We start from the raw sequence: 19,896 nt of genomic DNA, 5'->3' as shown, positions 1-19,896 counted from the left end.
CTGGGCCCCACCTATATTCCTTACCCTCAGCCACTTTTGTGGACATTGCCCAACTTCCAATTGCTGGCACCTGTATTTCACTGCTTACAAGCTTTCCCTGGCCACCAGAGTCTGGTTGGTTTACCTGAGCAGCAGGCTAGAAATGCTAATGCCCCTCTTGGGAGCAGTCTTTAATGACTGATAAGAGCATATGTATATAATTGGACAATGGCCCACTCAACGATGTCCATATCCTAATCCCCTAAATCTACAAATATGTTATCTTACTTGGCAAAAGTTATTCTGTAGAAGTGACTATGTTCATGATCTTTAGAAGGAAGATTATCCTGAATTATCCAGGTGTGGCCAGTTTTACTACATAATCCTTATAACTGAAAGAAGGAAGTCACAGAGAACAATTTGTAGATCCTATGCTGCTGGCTTTAAAGATGGAGGAAGGGGACACTAGCCAAGGGATACAGGTCATGTTTAGAAGATGAAAAGGCAAGGAAACAAACTCGCCTCTAGAACCTCCAGATGCAGCCCAGCTGTCTCCATGATTTTAGCCTAGTATGATCTGTTTTTTACTTTTGACCTTCAGAACTGTAAAATAATAAATTTGTATTATTTTAAGCCACCATGTTTGTTATAGTAGCAATAGGAAACTAATAAAATGGTTAAATGCCCCAACTTCCTCAGTCTTTGAGTGGGATGACTGAGGCATCTGTTCATTGTTGGCTTTCAGCGTTCCTGAGGTGAGGATTAAGTACGTTATTCACAGCAATAACTTGCTAGAAAGCACACTGCCTATTAGCCTTCTTCTCCTTCCTGTGTTCTTCACTCCCCTACTGTATTGGGAACATCTCAAAATAAACTGCTTGCACTCGAGTCCTTGAATTGGGGTTTTCTTTTAGGGGGAACCCATCTAAAATGGAACTTGAGATGGCTTTGGTAAAAGACTGATATAGGTACTTCTTCAAATTCTTCAAGTTTGAATTGAAGGAGTAGAGAGTTGTATATTTATCATAAATTTTCATCAGTTCCAAGATGCAGTAATGCAGAGGCCTTGCAAAGTGGGATGGAAGCCTGAAACTCAAGTGGTCACAAAACATAGTCCCTATATTTGTTACAAAGCTTTTTTTTTTTTTTTTTTTTTTTCCTTTTTGGACATGATCATTGTGTGGTTCTTTAGTACTTAGTGTAAGACTCTGCTTTCTGAGTCTCCAGAAATGACTTCTAGGGCCTCCACTGCCACCAGGGAATGTGAATCTAGAGAAGTTTGAGGCAGATACTGCATATTGGTTCATTCTACACCAGAATTTCTCAATCTTAGCACCATTGACATTTTGAGCTGGATAATTCTTTGTTATGAGTTCTGTCCTGTGCATTGTAGGATGTTGAGCCACATGTCTGGCCTCTACCCACTAGATGCTACTATGTTGGACAATTGAGAATCACAGTTGACCCTTGGACAACATGGGTTTGAATTGAGCAGGTTCACTTACACATGGGTTTTTTTTTCAATAAATATTTTGGAAAATGTTTTGGAGATTTGCAACAATTTGAAGAACTTCGCAGATGAACCCCATAGCCTGGAAGTATAGAAAAAAGTTAGGAAAAAGGTATGTCATAAATGCATAGATAGTAGTCTAGTTTATTATTTACTACCATAAAACGTACACTAATATACATAAAATACACACAAAATATAGAAAGTTAAAATTTATCAAATCTCACAAACACAAACACTTAATGGACTATATATGGTGGCATGCACAGTTGAGAGAAATGTAAACAAACATAGACCTAGTATTAAATTGTAACTTCATAAAATGTACCATAGTATATACTGTAGTGTTGTAGTAATTTCATAGCCACCTGCTATTGCTACTGCAGTGACCTTGAGTGTCACCAGTATCCACTTAAAATGCCCTGTGAGATTAATCATCTCTTGTGTGAGCAGTTCCTTTCTCCAGCAAGTTGTAGATCACAGTAAAAAGTGATCTCTCCTTACTCTATTTTTTTTTTAATTTTTTTTCAACGTTTATTTATTTTTGGGACAGAGAGAGACAGAGCATGAGCGGGGGAGGGGCAGAGAGAGAGGGAGACACAGAATCGGAAACAGGCTCCAGGCTCTGAACCATCAGCCCAGAGCCTGACGCGGGGCTCGAACTCACGGGCCGCGAGATCGTGACCTGGCTGAAGTCGGACGCTTAACCGACTGCGCCACCCAGGTGCCCCTAGCTCTCACTATTAATACTTAAGTTTTGAGAGCGTCAAAAGTTATGTTCAGATTTTGACTGTGTGGGGGAGTCGGGGCCTCTAACCCTCATGTTGTTCAAGGGTCAGCTGTGTAATTTGGATTTATTAACACTGACTAATCAATATTAAAGGGATAAGCAACTGAAAGGTAGTCAGTTACCATTGGCACAGCTCTACCAGACATTAAAATATGAATGCTGCACTTCCAGACCAGTTGGTGAATGGCAACTAGTTGCTATCCTGAGCCCTCAAGTAGTCCCTGCTTACCTGACTTCCTGGGACCCTTCCTTGGGGTCTCTCAATTAGGATCTCCTAATTATTGACCAAGTAAGATGACTGGCACATTTGGGGCCTTCAGAAAGCTTTTCTAGCTCTGTGGCCAGCATGTGATCTGACTGGTACCATACTGGTTGTTAAATGTGTATATATTTCATTTCAGGACAACTTCTTCCAAATTATTTCTTTAACCTTACTCCAAACCAAGCTAACTCCATTGTGTTTTGTTTCAAATTACAGTTTACTTCATCTGCATTTTTTTCTCCTCATAAAGCCATATAAATAAGAAGAGGACTCTGCCGTGAAGACAAATGTGAGTGAGCATGAGCGGTGAAGCTCTGAAAAAGCCTTTCACTTTTTTTGGTCAAATTCCCACAGTGCTCTTAGCTACCATCACTGTTATAGTTAAAATACTGTGACTTTTCCATGTCTCTATCTCTTTTCTCTGCCTGTGTTTTCACTATTTTCTCCATGATTTGGCTGATCTTTACAGTTTCTCCCAAATTGACTAATTTAATCCTGGTATTTTTACTAACTAGCTGTCATGCCTTCCTACCTTCTAAAAAAAATTTCCCCCCTATGAAGATTACTACCCACTGAACAAGAGGAAAGGGGAAGCAAGATAAGAAATTGTATATTCTATGTTGTTGTAACTATGAAAAATTAACGTGTTAGACTGGGTTCTCCAAATGCAGGCTCCAAACTGTTCAAGGATTAGATTAGGAGAAATGCCTGTGAGAAAAAGTGGGGAGGTATGAGAGAAAAATGGGGAGAAGGGAGAAAGACCACAAAGCAACCCTGATCCATAGTGATGGGGAGCAGGAAGTAGGTTAGGGGGAAGTATCCTAGACTAATATGAACTCTAAGGAAGGTTTGGCAAGGCTATAAGGGAGTTCTTAAGCCAAAGTCTGTCATTAGAGGAGTCCTGTGTCTCAGAAATGGACCTGCCTTGGTATTTCCATTTTCTTTAGTCACTGGCTAAAAAGCATGGCCTCTTTCACAAAGTGGATGATGGATTTGGGGGCACAGAACCTGGGGCTCCTGGTCCTTTATACTGCTTGTAGCTGGAAATCTATAAGGTATGCCACCCTTCTTTTCCATGTAGCCCCCATAATTCCTCCTGAAAGAACAAGTTCATGGCTTCAGACTATAACATTTTGCTGAGACCTGAAGCTGCAAATACATCAAAGCATGTACACATCCACAAAAGTAAAAGATAAAAAACAATTTGTAAAGCTATGATGCATCCAAAGCTATGGATGCAACCATAGTTGGTTTCATGAGGAAAGCAATGCGATAAACATACACAATAGCACAAAAGTATAGTACAAGTAAGTACTATAAACACATACAAATTTGGTACACACAGGTGCATAGGATATAAGAGAAGTCAACTTTATGTCCGTATCTGAATGGGAAGAAAGAAAGGAAAATGCATTTGTCAGGATCCTAGTTTTGAGTAAGGCACTGTGGTAGGTGGTTTCATGTATAGTAACTTAAAATATATAGCACTATTTAAGCCCCTTATTGAACACTTATAGCAACCTTTCAGTAGGTGTTATTATTCCCGAGGTAATAGATTCAAAGTTAAGTAATTTGTCTAAGGCCACACATCTAGTAAATGATAGAACCAGAATACACTTCAAGTCTGCCAGTAGGGAAGTAAGGGGAGAAGGGCATTCTTGGGCATTCTCTGTGTATACATCTGCCTGCCCAAAGCATCTTCAGTCTTCTAAGTTTTGCAGCTGAGGGTATTTTATACCATGTTTTGGGTCAACCTTCTCCACCTCAGAGTGTGGGACCAATCCTTTCACCCAAGGGATACTTTAAGGAGCAAAGGAAAAGGGCTCAATATCAAATTGGCCTCTTTGCCCATCTTGGGGTGTGGATCCTTTTTTTGTATTCCAGTTTTGATGAATGGTCCCTCCCTGCCTTGGTTACCTACCCAGCCCTCTAGTTCTACTGTGATAGCACCCCTGCTTTGACTCCTTCCAGTCTTATGTATGGGTTGGAGAGTTTTCTCGATATAGGCCCTTCTTTAGATCTCCTGCCCTCAGGCTTCTAATTCTTTCTGCCCTTTACTTCTGAGGCCTCCTGGCATGACCGATCCATCCTTGTAAATTTGGGGGGGAATTCAGACCATCCTTAATCTGCTACATTTATTTGCTAATCAAAGCTTTTTTACGATGCTTATTCACAGTCTCAATCTCCATGCAACAGTGACTCCCATTAGCAAATAAACATATTCAAATTGTTCTGCCACCATTGTATTTTGACTTATTAACACGGGGTTTCCTGGTATCCATCTTGTCCAAATTAAGCCCATCGTTGACTCAGGAATAATTATAGATACAATTTAATGATCACTTTGCATACATTATCGCAGTTCACCAACATGACAGATTGATGTTATTACCATCTGTGTTCTACAGAACATAAAATCAAGATGTGGAACAAATTTGATTTTCTGGAAGCAGACACTGAGATAAATTAGGGATTAGCACCTGTGAAAATAAGAGGGCAGAAGCAAGACTAGGCAGAGGAAGAAGTTAAACTGATATAGGCCTGCCATAACCTTGGCTGACAACCAGCACCTCTGGATCAAGTATGGCCCATCAACATCGCATGGGAGGCTGAAATGGCCAGCCTTTTACGCATTTTCCCTGCTCCATCACTAGATGCAGGCTGTCCTGGAAAATCACGACCTTGGACAGTGTGAGTCTCAACCGGGCAGTCCCTAAAGAAGTTTATACCTGGAAGCTGTCTACTGACTGCATTCCCCACAGCTAAGAAAAATGTCTTTGAAGGGGTACCCACGTGGTACATTTCTGTGTCTACTATGGACTCTAAGAATCTAGGAAATTTATGAAAGGTTCTATAGCTAATAAGTGGCAAAGATTTGGTACCAAGTCTTTTGTGACTCAAAAGTCCATGTATCCCACAAATTCATACTTGGTTTCCAAGTATCCATTCAGATCAGCTAACAGAATCACTTTGGGAGATTTCTTTAAAATAGGGGTATGTGGCCTCAATCCTGTGAGATTCTCATCCAATGGATGTAGATGGGATCTGGGAATCCCACCCACTATATAAAAAATGCCCAGACTGATTCTAAAGTACAGGCATATTTGGAAACCAATGCTATCAAGAATATTGATGAGGAGAGGACAACAAGCAGAAGAATGGAAAAAGTTTTAAATGCTGTACTACTTTTGTGGTAGTGTTGGAAAAATGAATAAGGTTTTACATGGGACTAAAACATGCTCTGGTCTCTAGCTTAGAGACCCCTCTTCCGGGTTCTCCTTGCCCTGTTTGCCGCACGTGAAAACCCCCACAGATATGGAAGCTGATAACTACAAATTACCATTCCCACTTGCATTTGGTGCTCAGATCTTTGGAGAAATGATCTCCTCTGAGCCCGCCGGTGTTAAATAAATCTCCAATCCACCAAAATCTCTGAGTGTCACTTGGTTTTTCTGCCAGCGTTCCAGCCTGGTTCCGTAACAGTAGAAGCTATGCAGTGTTTTTCAGGGTGCTAAAATTTTTTAATTTTTTTAATGTTTATTTATTTTTGAGAGAGACAGAATGTGAGCAGGAGAGGGGCAGAGAGAGAGAGGGAGACACAGAATACGATGTCAGTGCTAAGACCTCTCTAGGGTCTGGCATCTGTTTTGTGATTCCTGTTTTTCTGACCCCACCCCTGGGGTAAAAATCTTGGAGAAAGTACAGCTGCTTCATGATTCAAGAAAGCAACTGAATCTGTAAGTGAACTGAAGAATTTGCCCTCTATGTACCTCCTAAGAAGTTTGCAAAATGAATTTTATTTAGTATTTTATTTTAGAGAGAGAGAGCATGGGAGAGGGACAGAAGAAAGAGAGAGAGAATCTTAAGCAGGCTCCATGTTCAGTGCAGAGCCCAATGCGGGATCCAATCCTATGACCCTGGGATCATGACCTGAGCTGAAATCAAGACTCAGATGCTCAACTGACTGAGCCACCCAAGTGCCACTGTTTGCAAAATGAATTTTAAGAAACCAAATTCTACTTTGATTTTTGTCTTTCACAATAAAATTGGAGATAGACGCATATTTTTAAAATTGTTTCTAAAATACAATACAATTCCTTTTTTAAAATGTACTAAATTCTTTAAATTTTCACATTTAAGTAAAAAGTTTTTTTTTATGTATTTATTTATTTGGAGAGAGAGAGTGTGTGTGAGGGAGAGGCAGAGAGAAAAGGAGAGAGAGAATCCCAAGCAGTCTTTGCACTGTCAGTGCAGAGCCCGATGCAGGGCTTGAACTCACGAACCATCAGATCATGACCTGAGCTGAAACCAAGGGTCGAACACTTAACTGACTGAATGACCCAAGTACCTCCAAGTTAGGGCACCTGGGTTGTTTTAAATCAAAAATTACATGGTTATAACGAGGGGAGGGTCAGGATAGAAACGTAAATACTAGATGAGGTAGAGATGTAAAGCAAAATTGACTTGTAGCTGAGCTAACAAACTTTGAAGCTAGGCTTCTTTCCATTCTTCTTCACTAGAAGGAAGACAGGAGTGAGATTTTGAGGGAGAGTTCTGTCTACAGCGGGTAGGACCGCAGCAGTGGAGGGGTAAAGGGCAAGTAACAAAATAGATATCTTAAAAAATACACTAGATGTTGCCTAACATCTTTTCCAAATTTTATCTAGTCAACTTGGGCTTTTTTAATATGGAAAAACGTTTTTAAAATAGTGGATCATAAAGGATTTATGCTGAGATAAACAAAGCATATATGACTTCTCTCTGATTTGGGACAATATTCTGAGATCTTTGGCTTATGGTTTATGGCTTTTCACTTCGGGGACCATTTCAAAGACATAATGAGCCTTGCCTCAGCTGTCACCGAAAGTTTGCATTCCACCTTGAGCACCGGAAAAAAAGTTTATAAATGCTGCATAAATATTTCACAGGATGTTTACTTAGTAAGTAATGGATGCTCTAAGACGACAGGTACAGTTGCTGTATGTTAAACTGTGGTGGTTGAAATGCATGAATGTTTCAGTTCCCACACTAAAGACAGATATGAGGAGATTACAGTACTCATTCACTGAGCTCTTTAAAATGAGGAACAATGGCTCATTCATCTTGGTTTCTCCAACCATCACACAATATCTGTTTAAATTAATATAACTATTTTTTTTTAACTTGTTTAAAACCATTGAAGTTTGGTCTTGTTAGAAAATCACCAGCCTCTGGGAGAAAGACTTACAACGTCAATTTCTGCCAATGACCAGAGATGTCACATGTCTCAGTTTCTCATTTGGAATCTCAAATGGGTGAATTTAATTAGCTTCTATAATTAGAAGCACAGCTAACTTGGAGAAAACAGTCCTACCTCCACCCTGAGCTATCTGATCTTAAACTTTTCCATTTCTTCCTCTTATTTCTATTCTGTTTCATCCAGACAATAACCACATGAAGAATGTTGAAAATGGAAGTTTCCTTTAATTGATATTCAAGATGTCATTTAGCTCGGAACTTTATTATTTAGAGAGAACATGTAGCTAATATTAACGATGGTCTTGTTCCATTGATATCTAACTACAGATTAAAGACACTTGCCCTTCCCTCATCTGTTGAGGAAGTGCTTCCTGTCACTCATATTCTCCATAACCTCAGATAAATCACTGGTGTAATGACAATAAGCATTCTCATCTTGCTATGACATGATGTTTGGGAAGAAAAATCTAAGACCTTTTACATAAAAGAAGTTTCATAATCTAAAGCTATGAAATGGGAAAAGGCATACTTACCATAGGTACTTTTTACCATGAATTGTGATTGAAATCTCAACCTAAAGATTGCAACACTATAGACTTCTTTAAAGTTTGATTTTTCATGTCACTGAACATGAAAAAACCTCAGTGTGGGGCAAAAAGGGTGGTAAGCGGAAGGAGAAGTTAAGGACTGAGCTGCTTTGCAGATCATAGTGTTTGAAAGTGAGAAGCCGATTTGACAAGAAGCAAAAACCACACAATAGAGTACCACGTAATCTTTCTGCTCACTTTGTTTTACAAATTTATTCAAGCTCTTCCTACTATCTTCTGCTGCCTCCTTGCTCTTCTGTATCTCACAGATGTCACTGAGGTAGGTAACGTGGTCCAAGCCTGAGGAATTCAAGGAAAGAAGAGAAGTCTACTGGACTTTTTCCATCCCTGATATGCACAGGAAATGAAGAGATCACCTGGCATGCTTGGAATTGAGAAAATGTCCTGGGTGCTCTTCCTAATCCCACATCTGGGCATCTGGAGTATCAACGGTAAGGCACTTACTTAAATAATGTCTTGTTTTATTTCCCAGGGGGTGTTGGAGGGAATAATTTTGCTTGCCGATGTTAGCAGGATGTATTATTTATGTCAAGTGGATAATGGTAGATGAAACCGTAGAGTGAGGTTTGCTCAGTGAGCACATTTTAGAACATAAACTAAGTAACATCGTTTTCAAGTCATGGCATGGCTGATTTTCTTAAAAACATGTTCTGATGGGGGGCACTTGGGCAGGTCAGTTGGTTGAGTGTCCGACTCTTAATTTCGGCTCAGGTCATGATCTCACAGTTCATGGGATTGAATCCCGCATTGGGATCTGTGCTGACAGTGTGGAGCCTGCTTGGGATTCTCTCTCTCTCCCTCTCTCTGCCCCTCCCCCACTCACACACCCTCTCTCTCTCTCTCTCTCTCTCTCTCTCTCAAAATAAATAAAACTAAAAAAAAAAAAAAACATGTTCTGATAGTAAGGACAGAGAATTGGGCGGATGTTTAAATAAAGTACAAATTTATCACTATTTCTGGCAAAAATGCTCTGGATGCCATCTTGATGGTGACTAAATAGCTGGTCTTTTCCAAACTGAAGCAAGCAGAGTGCTATAGTGTTCCGTTGGGTAGGTGTTTGATAACTGAGGTTATATCTGACTCTGGTTACTCTTGAATAGTGTCACTAAATAAAGTCGTATTATTTGCTTCAGTGGGGTGTGCACCTGGAGAATACTGAAAGAGAAAATGCTCAGAAATCTAGGATTGGAGCATTCTGTCATTGCCTCTATTAGGCTGAAAGAGGATGGTTCCTACTTGGGTGTCATATGATATAGAAAACAGCTTGGGTTCTGCATAGATGGTGTTCTTCTGCAAAGATTTTATGCAGGCAAAAAAGCAATTTCTTCCTCTGGTGAGTTCCTTTGCTCCCTTACACTGATATAGGAGAGCATATATTGGAAAGGCTATAAATAGCTAGCAGGTGTTTCTGATGTTCGCAGGTCTGATTGCAAATATCCTGCCTTGTTATCCCTGCAAATACACATACTCATATTAGTTTGTGTGCTGTGGTTTTAAATCAGAAAATATGGTTGCTGAAATCCTATAGAACGTCATCTTAAATTCTGGAACAGTGTGGTTCGGAATTTGTCTTCATGATGCAAGGATGGCTCACAACCAGGTGCAAAGTAAGAATTCCCAGTCACCTAAACATTTTCATGTGTGCAAATATTTGGTATTACGTTGATGGGGTGCTTAGGTGGCTGGCTAGGTTTTTCACTTTCCATCAGATGCCTAAAATCCCAGTTATAACTGGAGTCAAATATTAAACAGAATTCTGGGGTGCCTGTGTGGCTCAGTCAGTTAAGCATCTGACTTTGGCTCAGGTCATCATCTCACATTTAGTGGGTTCAAGCCCCGCATCGGGCTCTGTGCTGACAGCTCAGAGCCTGGAGCCTGCCTTGGATTCTGTCTCCCTCTCTCTCTGACCTTCCCCTACTCATGCTCTGTCTCTCTCTCTCTGTCTCTCTCTGTCTCTCTCTCTCTCTCTCAAAAATAAATAAACATTAAAAAACAGAATTCATACCAAGTTGAAGAACACATAAACTATCCTGTGTGAAATGGAGTAAAAGAATTTTCAGTGCTATTTCACCCTGGAGGTGGGGTACAACTTTTATTCCTTTCCCAATATGCTTATAAAACCATACATGGGTGTTAGGCCCGAGTTTGTTTACTGGCTCTGCCCATTGCTGTGTGACCTTGGTTAAGTTTCTTCTTCTCTCTTATTCTTCATTTCCTCATTTGTAAGATAGAGATAACAATTGTACCTAAATTATGGGCCTATTGTGAAGACTATAAATGCAATAATATGGGTGAAGTGCCTGGTATAAAAAGTGCACATAATAAAAGCTGACAAATGTTAACGGTGTTTTTGCTAAGCAAAACCAAGCAAACCTCCCAAAAATTCAGTTAAATGGGAAATAAGCATTAACATTATCATTTAAAATAGTTGAGCTTTTAAAGCTAAACAAAATGAAAAAATGAAATATGTTGCACAATATGTTTAGTCCCAACTATAGTGGATCGAGTTATTTGGAAAATTAAACAGAAAGCATCAGATAAAGTGCCAGCCAGGTATATTATAAAGCAGTTGATAGATTGCAACATGACTTGCATTACATTTAAGATACAGGTTGAGATAAATGTTTGGTGAAATTTGTTCCTCCAGACAGAGCTGAAGGCTCTGTTCCTTAAAACCACATTCATGTTAACCTACATATCTTGGGGGTTTCCTATGTTACACTTAACTACTGAATTCTTTACACTGGCAGAGTTTCAAAAGGCTTAAAAATAATTTTTATAGATTTCTTTCCATCCACTTAAAAGCAATGTGAGATCTGTGCGCCTCTTCCTAGGAATGAATCTGTGTCTGTAATAAGGTTGGAAAAATGTTATGTTCTCTACAAACTTCTTGTTTAAAATTGTTCCTTAAAATTATGCTTGCTTGCTTTTTGTGTTTCTCAAAAAAGTCAGAGGGAACTCTGCCTCTTGGTATCTGGGTATGACTTCTGTCCTGATGAAAGTAATAAAGGTGTCATCACCTTCCCTTCATGCACAGATGGGCAGATTATACCAAAAAGAACTAGGCTGCAGGTGAAGACGCATCACCATGGAGCAGGTCCAGCTACAAGGCTTTGGACCAAGGATTCTGTCTTCAAGCAGGCAGGAATACTGCAATTAATATGTGGGTATTTCTTAGCACTATATATGGTCTGAAATGAAGACAGTAGTAAATCTTTGATTGCTGCTTACTGTGATTAAAAAAAAAATTTCTAGTCTAGTACCAGTGGACACTTATAGTTCCACTGAGAACGCAGTAGTTAGGGCCACTCTCCACTTGGCTCCTGCCTGTGTCCTTTCTCCTTCGTTGTGATAGTTCAGTACGGCCCATGGATCCGTACCCCACATCCCACACAGGGTATGCCGCTCCACCACAAACTGGCCATGTCCTTGTGTCTGGGCAGAAACAGGGAAGAAGGTGTCCCGTGCCTGTCTATCATTTTTTAAGTTTCTGTTTTGTAACACGGCGTCTTTTTCAGACTTATTTCTATGGCTCTAGCTATCTGTTCCTATTGAAATGTGTACATGGTATGCTAGAGATAGAACTCCGTCTTCTGCCAAGTGCCTGTGCTTTGTTATTATCAAAATGTCTGCCACAAAATATGATTACTTTTTACGTAAATGTCTAGGAATATATTCTGCAGCTAAAGGACTTTGTGGATTAAGGCGTGAAAAGATGAACTCCTGTGCTGATAAGAGCCTTGAGTAGACTTTCCTAACACTGATAATTCTTTAATTAATAGTTCCTTTATCTGTTCCACTATCAAAATTTTCTCTATTGTCGTACTGAAGACAAATGCTGGTTATCTTGCTTCACTGGGGCTTTCCTACTTAATTTTCCTTATTTGTAAGTTTTATCTTAAGAGTTCAGAATTGTTGGGGCTCCTGGGTGGATCAGTTGGTTGAGAATCCAACTTCAGCTGAGGTCATGAGCTCGATGTTCATGAGTTAGAGCCCTGCATAAGCCTTGCTGCTGTGAGTTCAGAGTCCACTTGGGATCCTCTGTCCCCCTCTCTCTCTGTGCCCCCGCCCCCCGCCCACTGCCATTCACACACTCTCTCTCAAAAGTAAATTAAAAAAAAAAAAGAGTTCAAAATTATTGAACGCAAAATGTTCACAGGCATTCATAATCAGGCCCAAAACTTAAGTCAGTCTTTTCCTATGTTTCTTGGAAAGGTAGTGGCAGAATGGTTAGGATCAGGGACTTTAGAACCAGACCATCTGGATTACTGTCCCATCTCTGCCATTTCCTGGTCCTGTAACTATAATCTTTCTGGTTCTGTTTCCCCATCTAAGTGATGGGACAATATTGACACTGATCCAATATAGGAATTTTGTGAGTATTAAGTGAATTAATTCTGTAAAACACTTAGAACATATTAATTTTAACCTTTATATCTTGAGGATTTCCCATGACTTACTTGATGCATCACTAAGTGTTGTGTAAATTCAGCTAATAATGTTGTTTTTTTTTTTTCCTTTAGTTCAAAATGTAATTAGCTTGATAATTCCCTTAAAGTAGTATTGGGAGACCATCTCTCATTTGGGGTTGAGAAAAGTTGCCTATAAATTCCATATCATCGTCTAAGATCATCCACAGTTACCAATAAATAACAATAAGAGTTTGGTAGTCATGTGACTTGAGTTACATTGTGTCAGCAACCTGTTCTGTCATATGTAATTTGCATCACTTTTGTAATATTCCTCACTCCCTTGCTTCCAAATAAGCTCAATATTATCCACCTATCCTCTCATGGTTATAGGCTCTGATTTACATGCTTATCTCTGTGGAAGAAATTATTGTGTGCGTGTGTCTTTTTGTACACCTGCAGGGCTATCATTTTCATATGCTCAGAATCTAAACATGTATAATTTGAGGTTCACTTTGAACAGAGTCCATGAGAATGTTGGAGGGGTCATCTGGGTCAGTCATAGGGAAACCTCAGGTTTAGCTGGTGTAGCTAACTTCTCCTTTTCTCCTTCCTGTTAGCCATATTTATGTTGTGAGATCAACCTGGAACTCACATATGTCACAAATAGCTCATTGTCCAGAAGTGGCTATAAGGCAGGCTGGGGTATTTAGGTTCTAGCTGAGTGGTCATGGCCCTATTTCATTTTCTTCAACCATATTAAAGGAAGATAATTAATGTTGGGGGACAATTGGCAGTTTCTGCTCACATGGATATTGTTAAGTATCTTCTTCGGTTTTGAAAAAGCCAGTGAATCTCATTGTGATCTCTGTGGTAGGGTGCATTAGGAAGGTGAGGAAGTACCTGGCAAAGAAGTCAAGATGGACGTTCCCTGGGTCTTTGGAGTAACACATAACCCACACTTACTCTGAGCTCACAAGTAACTACATTATCACTGAAGGCAATATATAGAAATACTTTTGTTGGTTTCTGATACAATGACAAAGCTCTCTTTGATACTACTGGACATGGCTTCTAAGGTATGCTCTAGGCTTTTTCTGCACTGATTTTCTTCCAGAAGGCACTGTGATCAAGGTGGAGGGCCTAGCATTTCTGAAGGAAAGGGCCCATCTATATAGCAGGCAGTCAAAGTCTTCCAGAACTATTCTTTAAATTGTCAGTATGAGTCATTGTTCTTTACAGCCCATTAAACTGGCTAAAAACATTTGCTACTCCATTGAGAAGATTGCAGAATTGGCCAACGAACACTGCATTAGATACTCATTCTTGTCAAATAGGGTGGGCAGGACTCTGCAGAAATGGAACACACACGAATCCTTTGGCTGGAGAGACAGTCCGTGACAAAGAGACATTTATCACTTGGTAGAGACGTAATGGGGAAGTACTGAGAGAAATCTTAGAAAAATATCCAAAGTCAAAGGTAGTTTTACTTCCCAGTTTTGGCCAAGGCTGGCTTTGCTGGTTAGTGTAATCCAGTAGGAGTTCATCTCTCACACAAAAGGACATTTTCCTATGGGATACACTGCCTTTTCTATGTCTATTATATCTGTATGCCCAATGTATATACCAGTCATTATGCATCACTGCTGATCCTTGAACACAGTTGGGAATAACTGCTCAGAGCAGAGGCGCTTAGGGCAGGCCTTCTGGTTTCTATCTTGTCTCTGCCACCCGTAGGCTTTGCTCAACTGCTGTGTCCCTTCCCTAAACAAATAATAATACCTGGTACTTATTGTTGTTTATTACAAACCAAGCACAGTGCTAAGAACTCTTCCTGTGTGTTCTCATTTCCTTCCACAACTATCCTGGCAGGTAAGGGCTCGTGCTGTGGAGTTAGCCAGGCCTAGACTCAATCCTGGTCCTGGCTCTGCCTCCCACCAGCTGGTTGTCTTAAGAAAGTGGCTTAGCTTCTCTAATACTTGGTTTCTCCCACTTAAATATAAAGATACTAATTTTAAGGATCAAATGAAACGATATATGCAAGGTACCTAAAAGTGAATAGCACATAATAAGAATTCAAAAATATTAGCTATATCCCTATCTCCCTCCCATCTGGAGGATGAGTCTGCAGCACTTTGATAACGCAAGGTGCCATGTGCTTGTGCGCAAGCAGCAATGAATGTGAAGCAGTGATTCTGGAGGTGGCTTCCACTATCCGGGTGCTGTCTGACCTGATGATCACTAAAGCTCTCTGTGGGTCCTGTCCTCTCAGGGAGAGGGAATGACACAGGTGCTTTGTAAGTTTTGCTAACTTACAAAGCTATGGCAAATACTAAAATGACTATTTTAAGACAAAACAATTTTAGAATTATCCCAGACTGGATAAAACCAAGAGATATATGGCATAAAGTCTCAAATTGCTCAATAAAACTAGGTTGAAGAGATAGACTTCAAATTTTCCTTCAAATAGTCATATCGCACAATGAGAAATTCTAGGCCTAGAAGAAATTGCCTCAAAGTGTGCTGAATAAATACCACATGAAAGCAAACTTAAAGAATGTTTTCACATACCAGTATAACAAAAATTTTCAAGAGGAAATAGTAGGGGCATCTGGGTGGCTCAATTGGGTAAGCGTCCAACTTCAGCTCAGGTCATGATCTCGCAGTCTGTGAGTTCAAGGCCCGCTTTGGGCTCTGTGCTAATAGCTCAAAGCATGGAGCCTGTTTCAGATTCTGTGTCTCCCTCTCTCTTGGCCCCTCCCCCACTCATGCTCTGTCTCTCTCTGTCTCTTAACAATGAATAAATGTTAAAAAATGAAAAAAGAATGAAAATAAAGAGGAAACAATAATGGAGATGATTGTGAAAATTCAATTTTCTCATTTCTTTTGTTTTTTTAAGCAAAGGGAATAAATATGGATTTGTACTATGCATACTCTTGTTGTGAAGTTAATTCCTTAATTCTTTCCAGTTCCCTTTTTGCTATAGAAACTTTATATTATATGAGTTTCTTCCTCTCTCTCTCTCTCTCTCTCTCTCTCTCTCTCTCTGTATGTGTGCATGTTTGCATGTGTGTGTTTGGACAGGGAACAGATGCCTATCCCCATCTGAAGACCAGTATCACACAATAATCACAGAGAAGAAGAAACATCTGAACTACTATTTCATACTACTTCTATGTCTTTGATCTCTATTACATTGTTGTTTGTAAGGTAGATATATGTGAGTGAGTAGCTTTCATCTTGTGGTAGGGACTGAGGCTCGGTCAGTTTTCATTGTACCCCTGAGATCATGTTACAAGGTTTTGCTTAGATTACCGATGTTCTCTTTACAATAGGAGCCCTGTTTTAACATTGCACGCATACAATAAATTTCCCAGGTATTCCTAGAACTTCTGGGGATACCTGACATATGTATTGGGTGTGTTTACCAGAGAGTTAAAGTAATAAGTATAATCAACACTACGTGATACAACATTAAAACAGTGGCATCTGTATGAGGTGGAACTTCATCTCACGTCACCACATTTGTGATTTTCCGAGGCTATGCCAGCCAGCTAGCTTATGATGAGAACTATGCCACGTGGGCTTTCTGATGCTGTTCATGGGATTCCTTAAGGTGTCCAGGTGGATGTCCTTCAGAATCTTTGATGTGTGATCACATGGCTGCTGTTGCTGTGCATGAATTGGCCTTGACTTTGTTCATTCCGCTGCCTCAGGGGACCCCTAAGCCCATACCAATTTATAAGGGAAGAAGCACTTGTTTCCCTTCCCTGGTGGTCATCAGACCTCCCCTGCCATCCATCACACAGGCCCTCGAAAGTAAGGCAAATTGTACCACCATGACCCTCTGAAGGCTTGTTTTCCTCTTAAGTCTGAAGACTTTTCTCCTTTTGTAGCTCCCACCCCCACCCTGTGTCCGAAGTTTTTGTTTTTTCGTGTTTGTCTATCACAATATCTTCTGACAGAAACTAAAATCCTGCTTCATGACACAGAAAATTATTGATGTATTATACCTTTCATAACCATTGTAGTTTTCAAAAATTATTTGCACTTTTATGTTTAACTCTGTCTTATCTCAAATTAAGGCAGCCTGCGTTTGTTACAGTCATTCATTTCTTTCAGTACATGTAACCATTTTGAACCTTCCATATGTAAAAATTTTTCTATGGAGAAAGAGTGAATCGTAGTTGGGATTTTCCTCATAGTGATACTTATAATCAAGGTACGTGGTCTTTAAAAATAAGAAATAATTACTTCACATAAAATTCATAATCACAAAACTCTTTTTTTTTTTTTTTTTAAGAGCTAACATATTTATCTACCCTCCCTGGCTCCTGATGGTATTCATACCTGCAAATACACTTGCTCAGCTGGAAGGTACTGGCCCGTGTAGTTGTTTGTGGCTGGCACGCCTTTCTGATTGGCTGGATCCAGGTATCTAAATGACCACAGAGTATCACTTGCTAAGTACTTTGAATATCACCCCTGAGTGGACATAAATCAGGCCTTCCCACACTGTATACTTGTAAGGTCTAATTTTTCTTTAGTGGTTATAACTTAACCACTTTAGGGTATATTGAGATGCATATATTCTTCACCTCAGTGCCTTGTAGGCCACCTTTGTAAGAACTCAGAGGTGTCTACTCTGCACCCTTAGTGCATAGAAAGCATTAGTCAGAGTTGTGAACAGGAAATTTTTCTCTTCCTGAGCTCTCTTTGTTCAGTCTCGGGCTACATCATGCCTTCTTCCTTTCATACGTTTTCTAAGGCCACCTCCTCCTGCAGAGACAGGTAGTAGCTCATCAAGAAAGTTGTGGCCCTGATAGGAAGACAGATGCACACACACATTTAATTATAAAAGAATGCTGCCTGTCACACAGAACAGCCTGAGACGTTCGTGGAGTAGGGGGATGTCAAGTGGGCTTGGGTGGCTGGAGGATGGGGGTGCAGTGAGTTCGCATAAGGAAGCAGGGGCCAAATTTCATTTGATGAAGTCTGGACATTTCTTACAGGTGTTGAAGAGTCTCTGGAGGGTTTTAGACACAAATCTTACAACTGGATTTTACTTTCAAGAATACAAACTGTGGGGCACCTGGGTGGTTCAGTCGGTTAAGCGACCGATTCTTGGTTTCATGATCACAGTTTGTGGGTTTGAACCCAACATCAGGCTCTGTGCTCACACTGCAGACCTGCTTGGACTTCTCTCTCACTCCCTCTCTCTGCTCTCCCCCACCCATCTTAAGTAATAAATAAACTTAAAAAAAAAAAAGAATGCAAACTGTGACAATGATGTGGAAAATAAATGGGGTGGGGGAGGGGAACAAGGCCAAGTTTGGGCTGTAGTAGACTAGTTGGTGGGCTATGACAATCAATCCACATGAAACAAAATAAAACCCAAATTAAGACAGTGTCATGGAAACAAATTTGAAAGATATTTCGGATGCTGAATCAACTTAACCTTATGACTGATGGAATGGGGCAGGAAGGAGGAAAGAACCAAGAGGGGTCCCAGGTTCAGACCATGTCATAGGTAGGTGAAGGTATCATACTGTGATAATAGAAGGTGGGCTAGCTTTGCCCCAGGGTGGGTTTGAGGCTGGAGGGGATTCAACCTCCTCCTTGAAGCCTTTCATGACTGACCCGGCCAGAAGTCTCCCTCCTTGGAAATTTGAAAGCTCTGAGGGATTGTATCTTGTGTAGGATAACCAAAAAAAAAAAAAAAAAAACTGAAGGGAAAATTGAAGAGCAATGGAAGTCTCTTTGCATTACTTTTGCACTAGAAACTGTCACGTTACTAAGTAGTCATAGACAGGGTTTGCCCACACCCCTGGGTGTGGGCATTAAGGGGACATTATCTGTACAGAATTTAAAAACAAATAAAGGTACTTCTAATTATCACCATATACCAGCAACTCTGAACAATATGAGTGATAAAATATTCTTCCCCCTCATAATATCTTTGGTCTAAATTCTGAATAATTACTCTAAATAGTATGTATGTAAATTTCAAATTAGCACATTTTTAGGACTTCCCTTTTGATAAACATTGCATTCTACATGAAAGCTAACTCAAAGAACTTCCTCATGTTGGAGTTGGCTCTGGACGCATACAAATTCGTGTGTTCGTTTCATGAGTAAATTTATAACATTCAAAATCGCTGGAGCTTGCTCTAGGCAGCTTGTGTCTCTGATCCCTGTGACACTACATATTCCTTCATTTCCAGAGTAGATTTTAAATAAACAACAATACCACTGTGATTATGAAACCAAAGAAACAGAATGTGAGCCATTTCATTGCTTTCATCCTATCCAACCACTTTGAATATTTATTTATTTAAAATCTAGAACAGTGAGGGGAGCCTGGATGGCTCAGTCGGTTGAATGTCTCACTCTTGATTTTGGCTCAGGTCATGACCCCAGTTTGGGATCTGATTTTGGCTCAGGTTATGGGATTGGGCCCCGGGTTGGGCTTCTCTTTTTCCTTCTTTCTCTTCCCCTGCCCCACTCATGTTCTCTTTCTTTCTTAAAATTAATTAATTAATTAATTAAATCTAAAACAATGAGTTCCAACTGTGCAGTGTAATTTGTTTCCAAGTATGAACTTTAGTTTCAAAGTTTAAGACTTCATGTTTTATTATTATCTATACAACTTCAATGTATTCTTCTCCTCCAAGTGTTGTTATACTTATTTTAAAAAAGTTTTTTTTAAGTGTTTATTTTTGAGACACATAGAGAAACAGAGCACCAGTGAGGAAAAGGCAAAGAGGGAGACACAGAATCCAAAGCAGGCTCCAGGCTCCAGGCTCCAAGCTGTCAGCACAGAGCCTGACATGGGGCTCAAACCCATGAACCAGGAGACCATGACCTGAACCAAAGTTGGTTGCTTAACTGACTGAGCCCCCCAGATGCCCCCCTTCAAGTGTTGTTTTAAACTTAAAGAATGAATCAAAATAAAACTTCACATTCAGGGTACAATTGAGTAATTGCCTAAATTGTATCTTTTGTAGAATTTTAGTTTTAATAAAATTCATTTGTTAGTCACTGGAAAATTACTTACATAAACTATATCAGACTGTATCAAAGTTCACACTGTTTATTAA

General features: G+C 39.9%; 1 protein-coding gene across 7 annotated transcripts in view; it reads left to right on the top strand.

Annotated features, from left to right (window-relative positions):
* Nucleotides 1-2,740: 2,740 nt before the first annotated feature.
* BTLA (B and T lymphocyte associated) overlaps nucleotides 2,741-19,896 on the top strand; it is a 38,885-nt gene continuing 21,729 nt past the window's right edge. For 3 of the 7 annotated variants that reach the window (XM_053220852.1, XM_027077734.2, XM_027077731.2), the window contains exon 1: nucleotides 7,183-8,818. Coding sequence is in view for 6 of the 7 variants with exons in the window: in XM_027077734.2 (XP_026933535.1) it covers nucleotides 8,731-8,818 (88 nt within the window). In the remaining variant the exon portion in view is untranslated. Of the gene's footprint in view, nucleotides 2,831-7,182; nucleotides 8,819-19,896 lie in introns of those variants that run through there. The other 4 variants (XM_027077733.2, XM_015069192.3, XM_053220850.1 and 1 more) reach the window with 3 other exon arrangements.

Source organism: Acinonyx jubatus, chromosome C2, assembly GCF_027475565.1.
Source record: "Acinonyx jubatus isolate Ajub_Pintada_27869175 chromosome C2, VMU_Ajub_asm_v1.0, whole genome shotgun sequence".
NCBI lineage: Eukaryota > Metazoa > Chordata > Mammalia > Carnivora > Felidae > Acinonyx > Acinonyx jubatus.
Note: the sequence above shows the minus strand (reverse complement) of the source record. Positions and strands in the feature narration are given on the sequence as shown.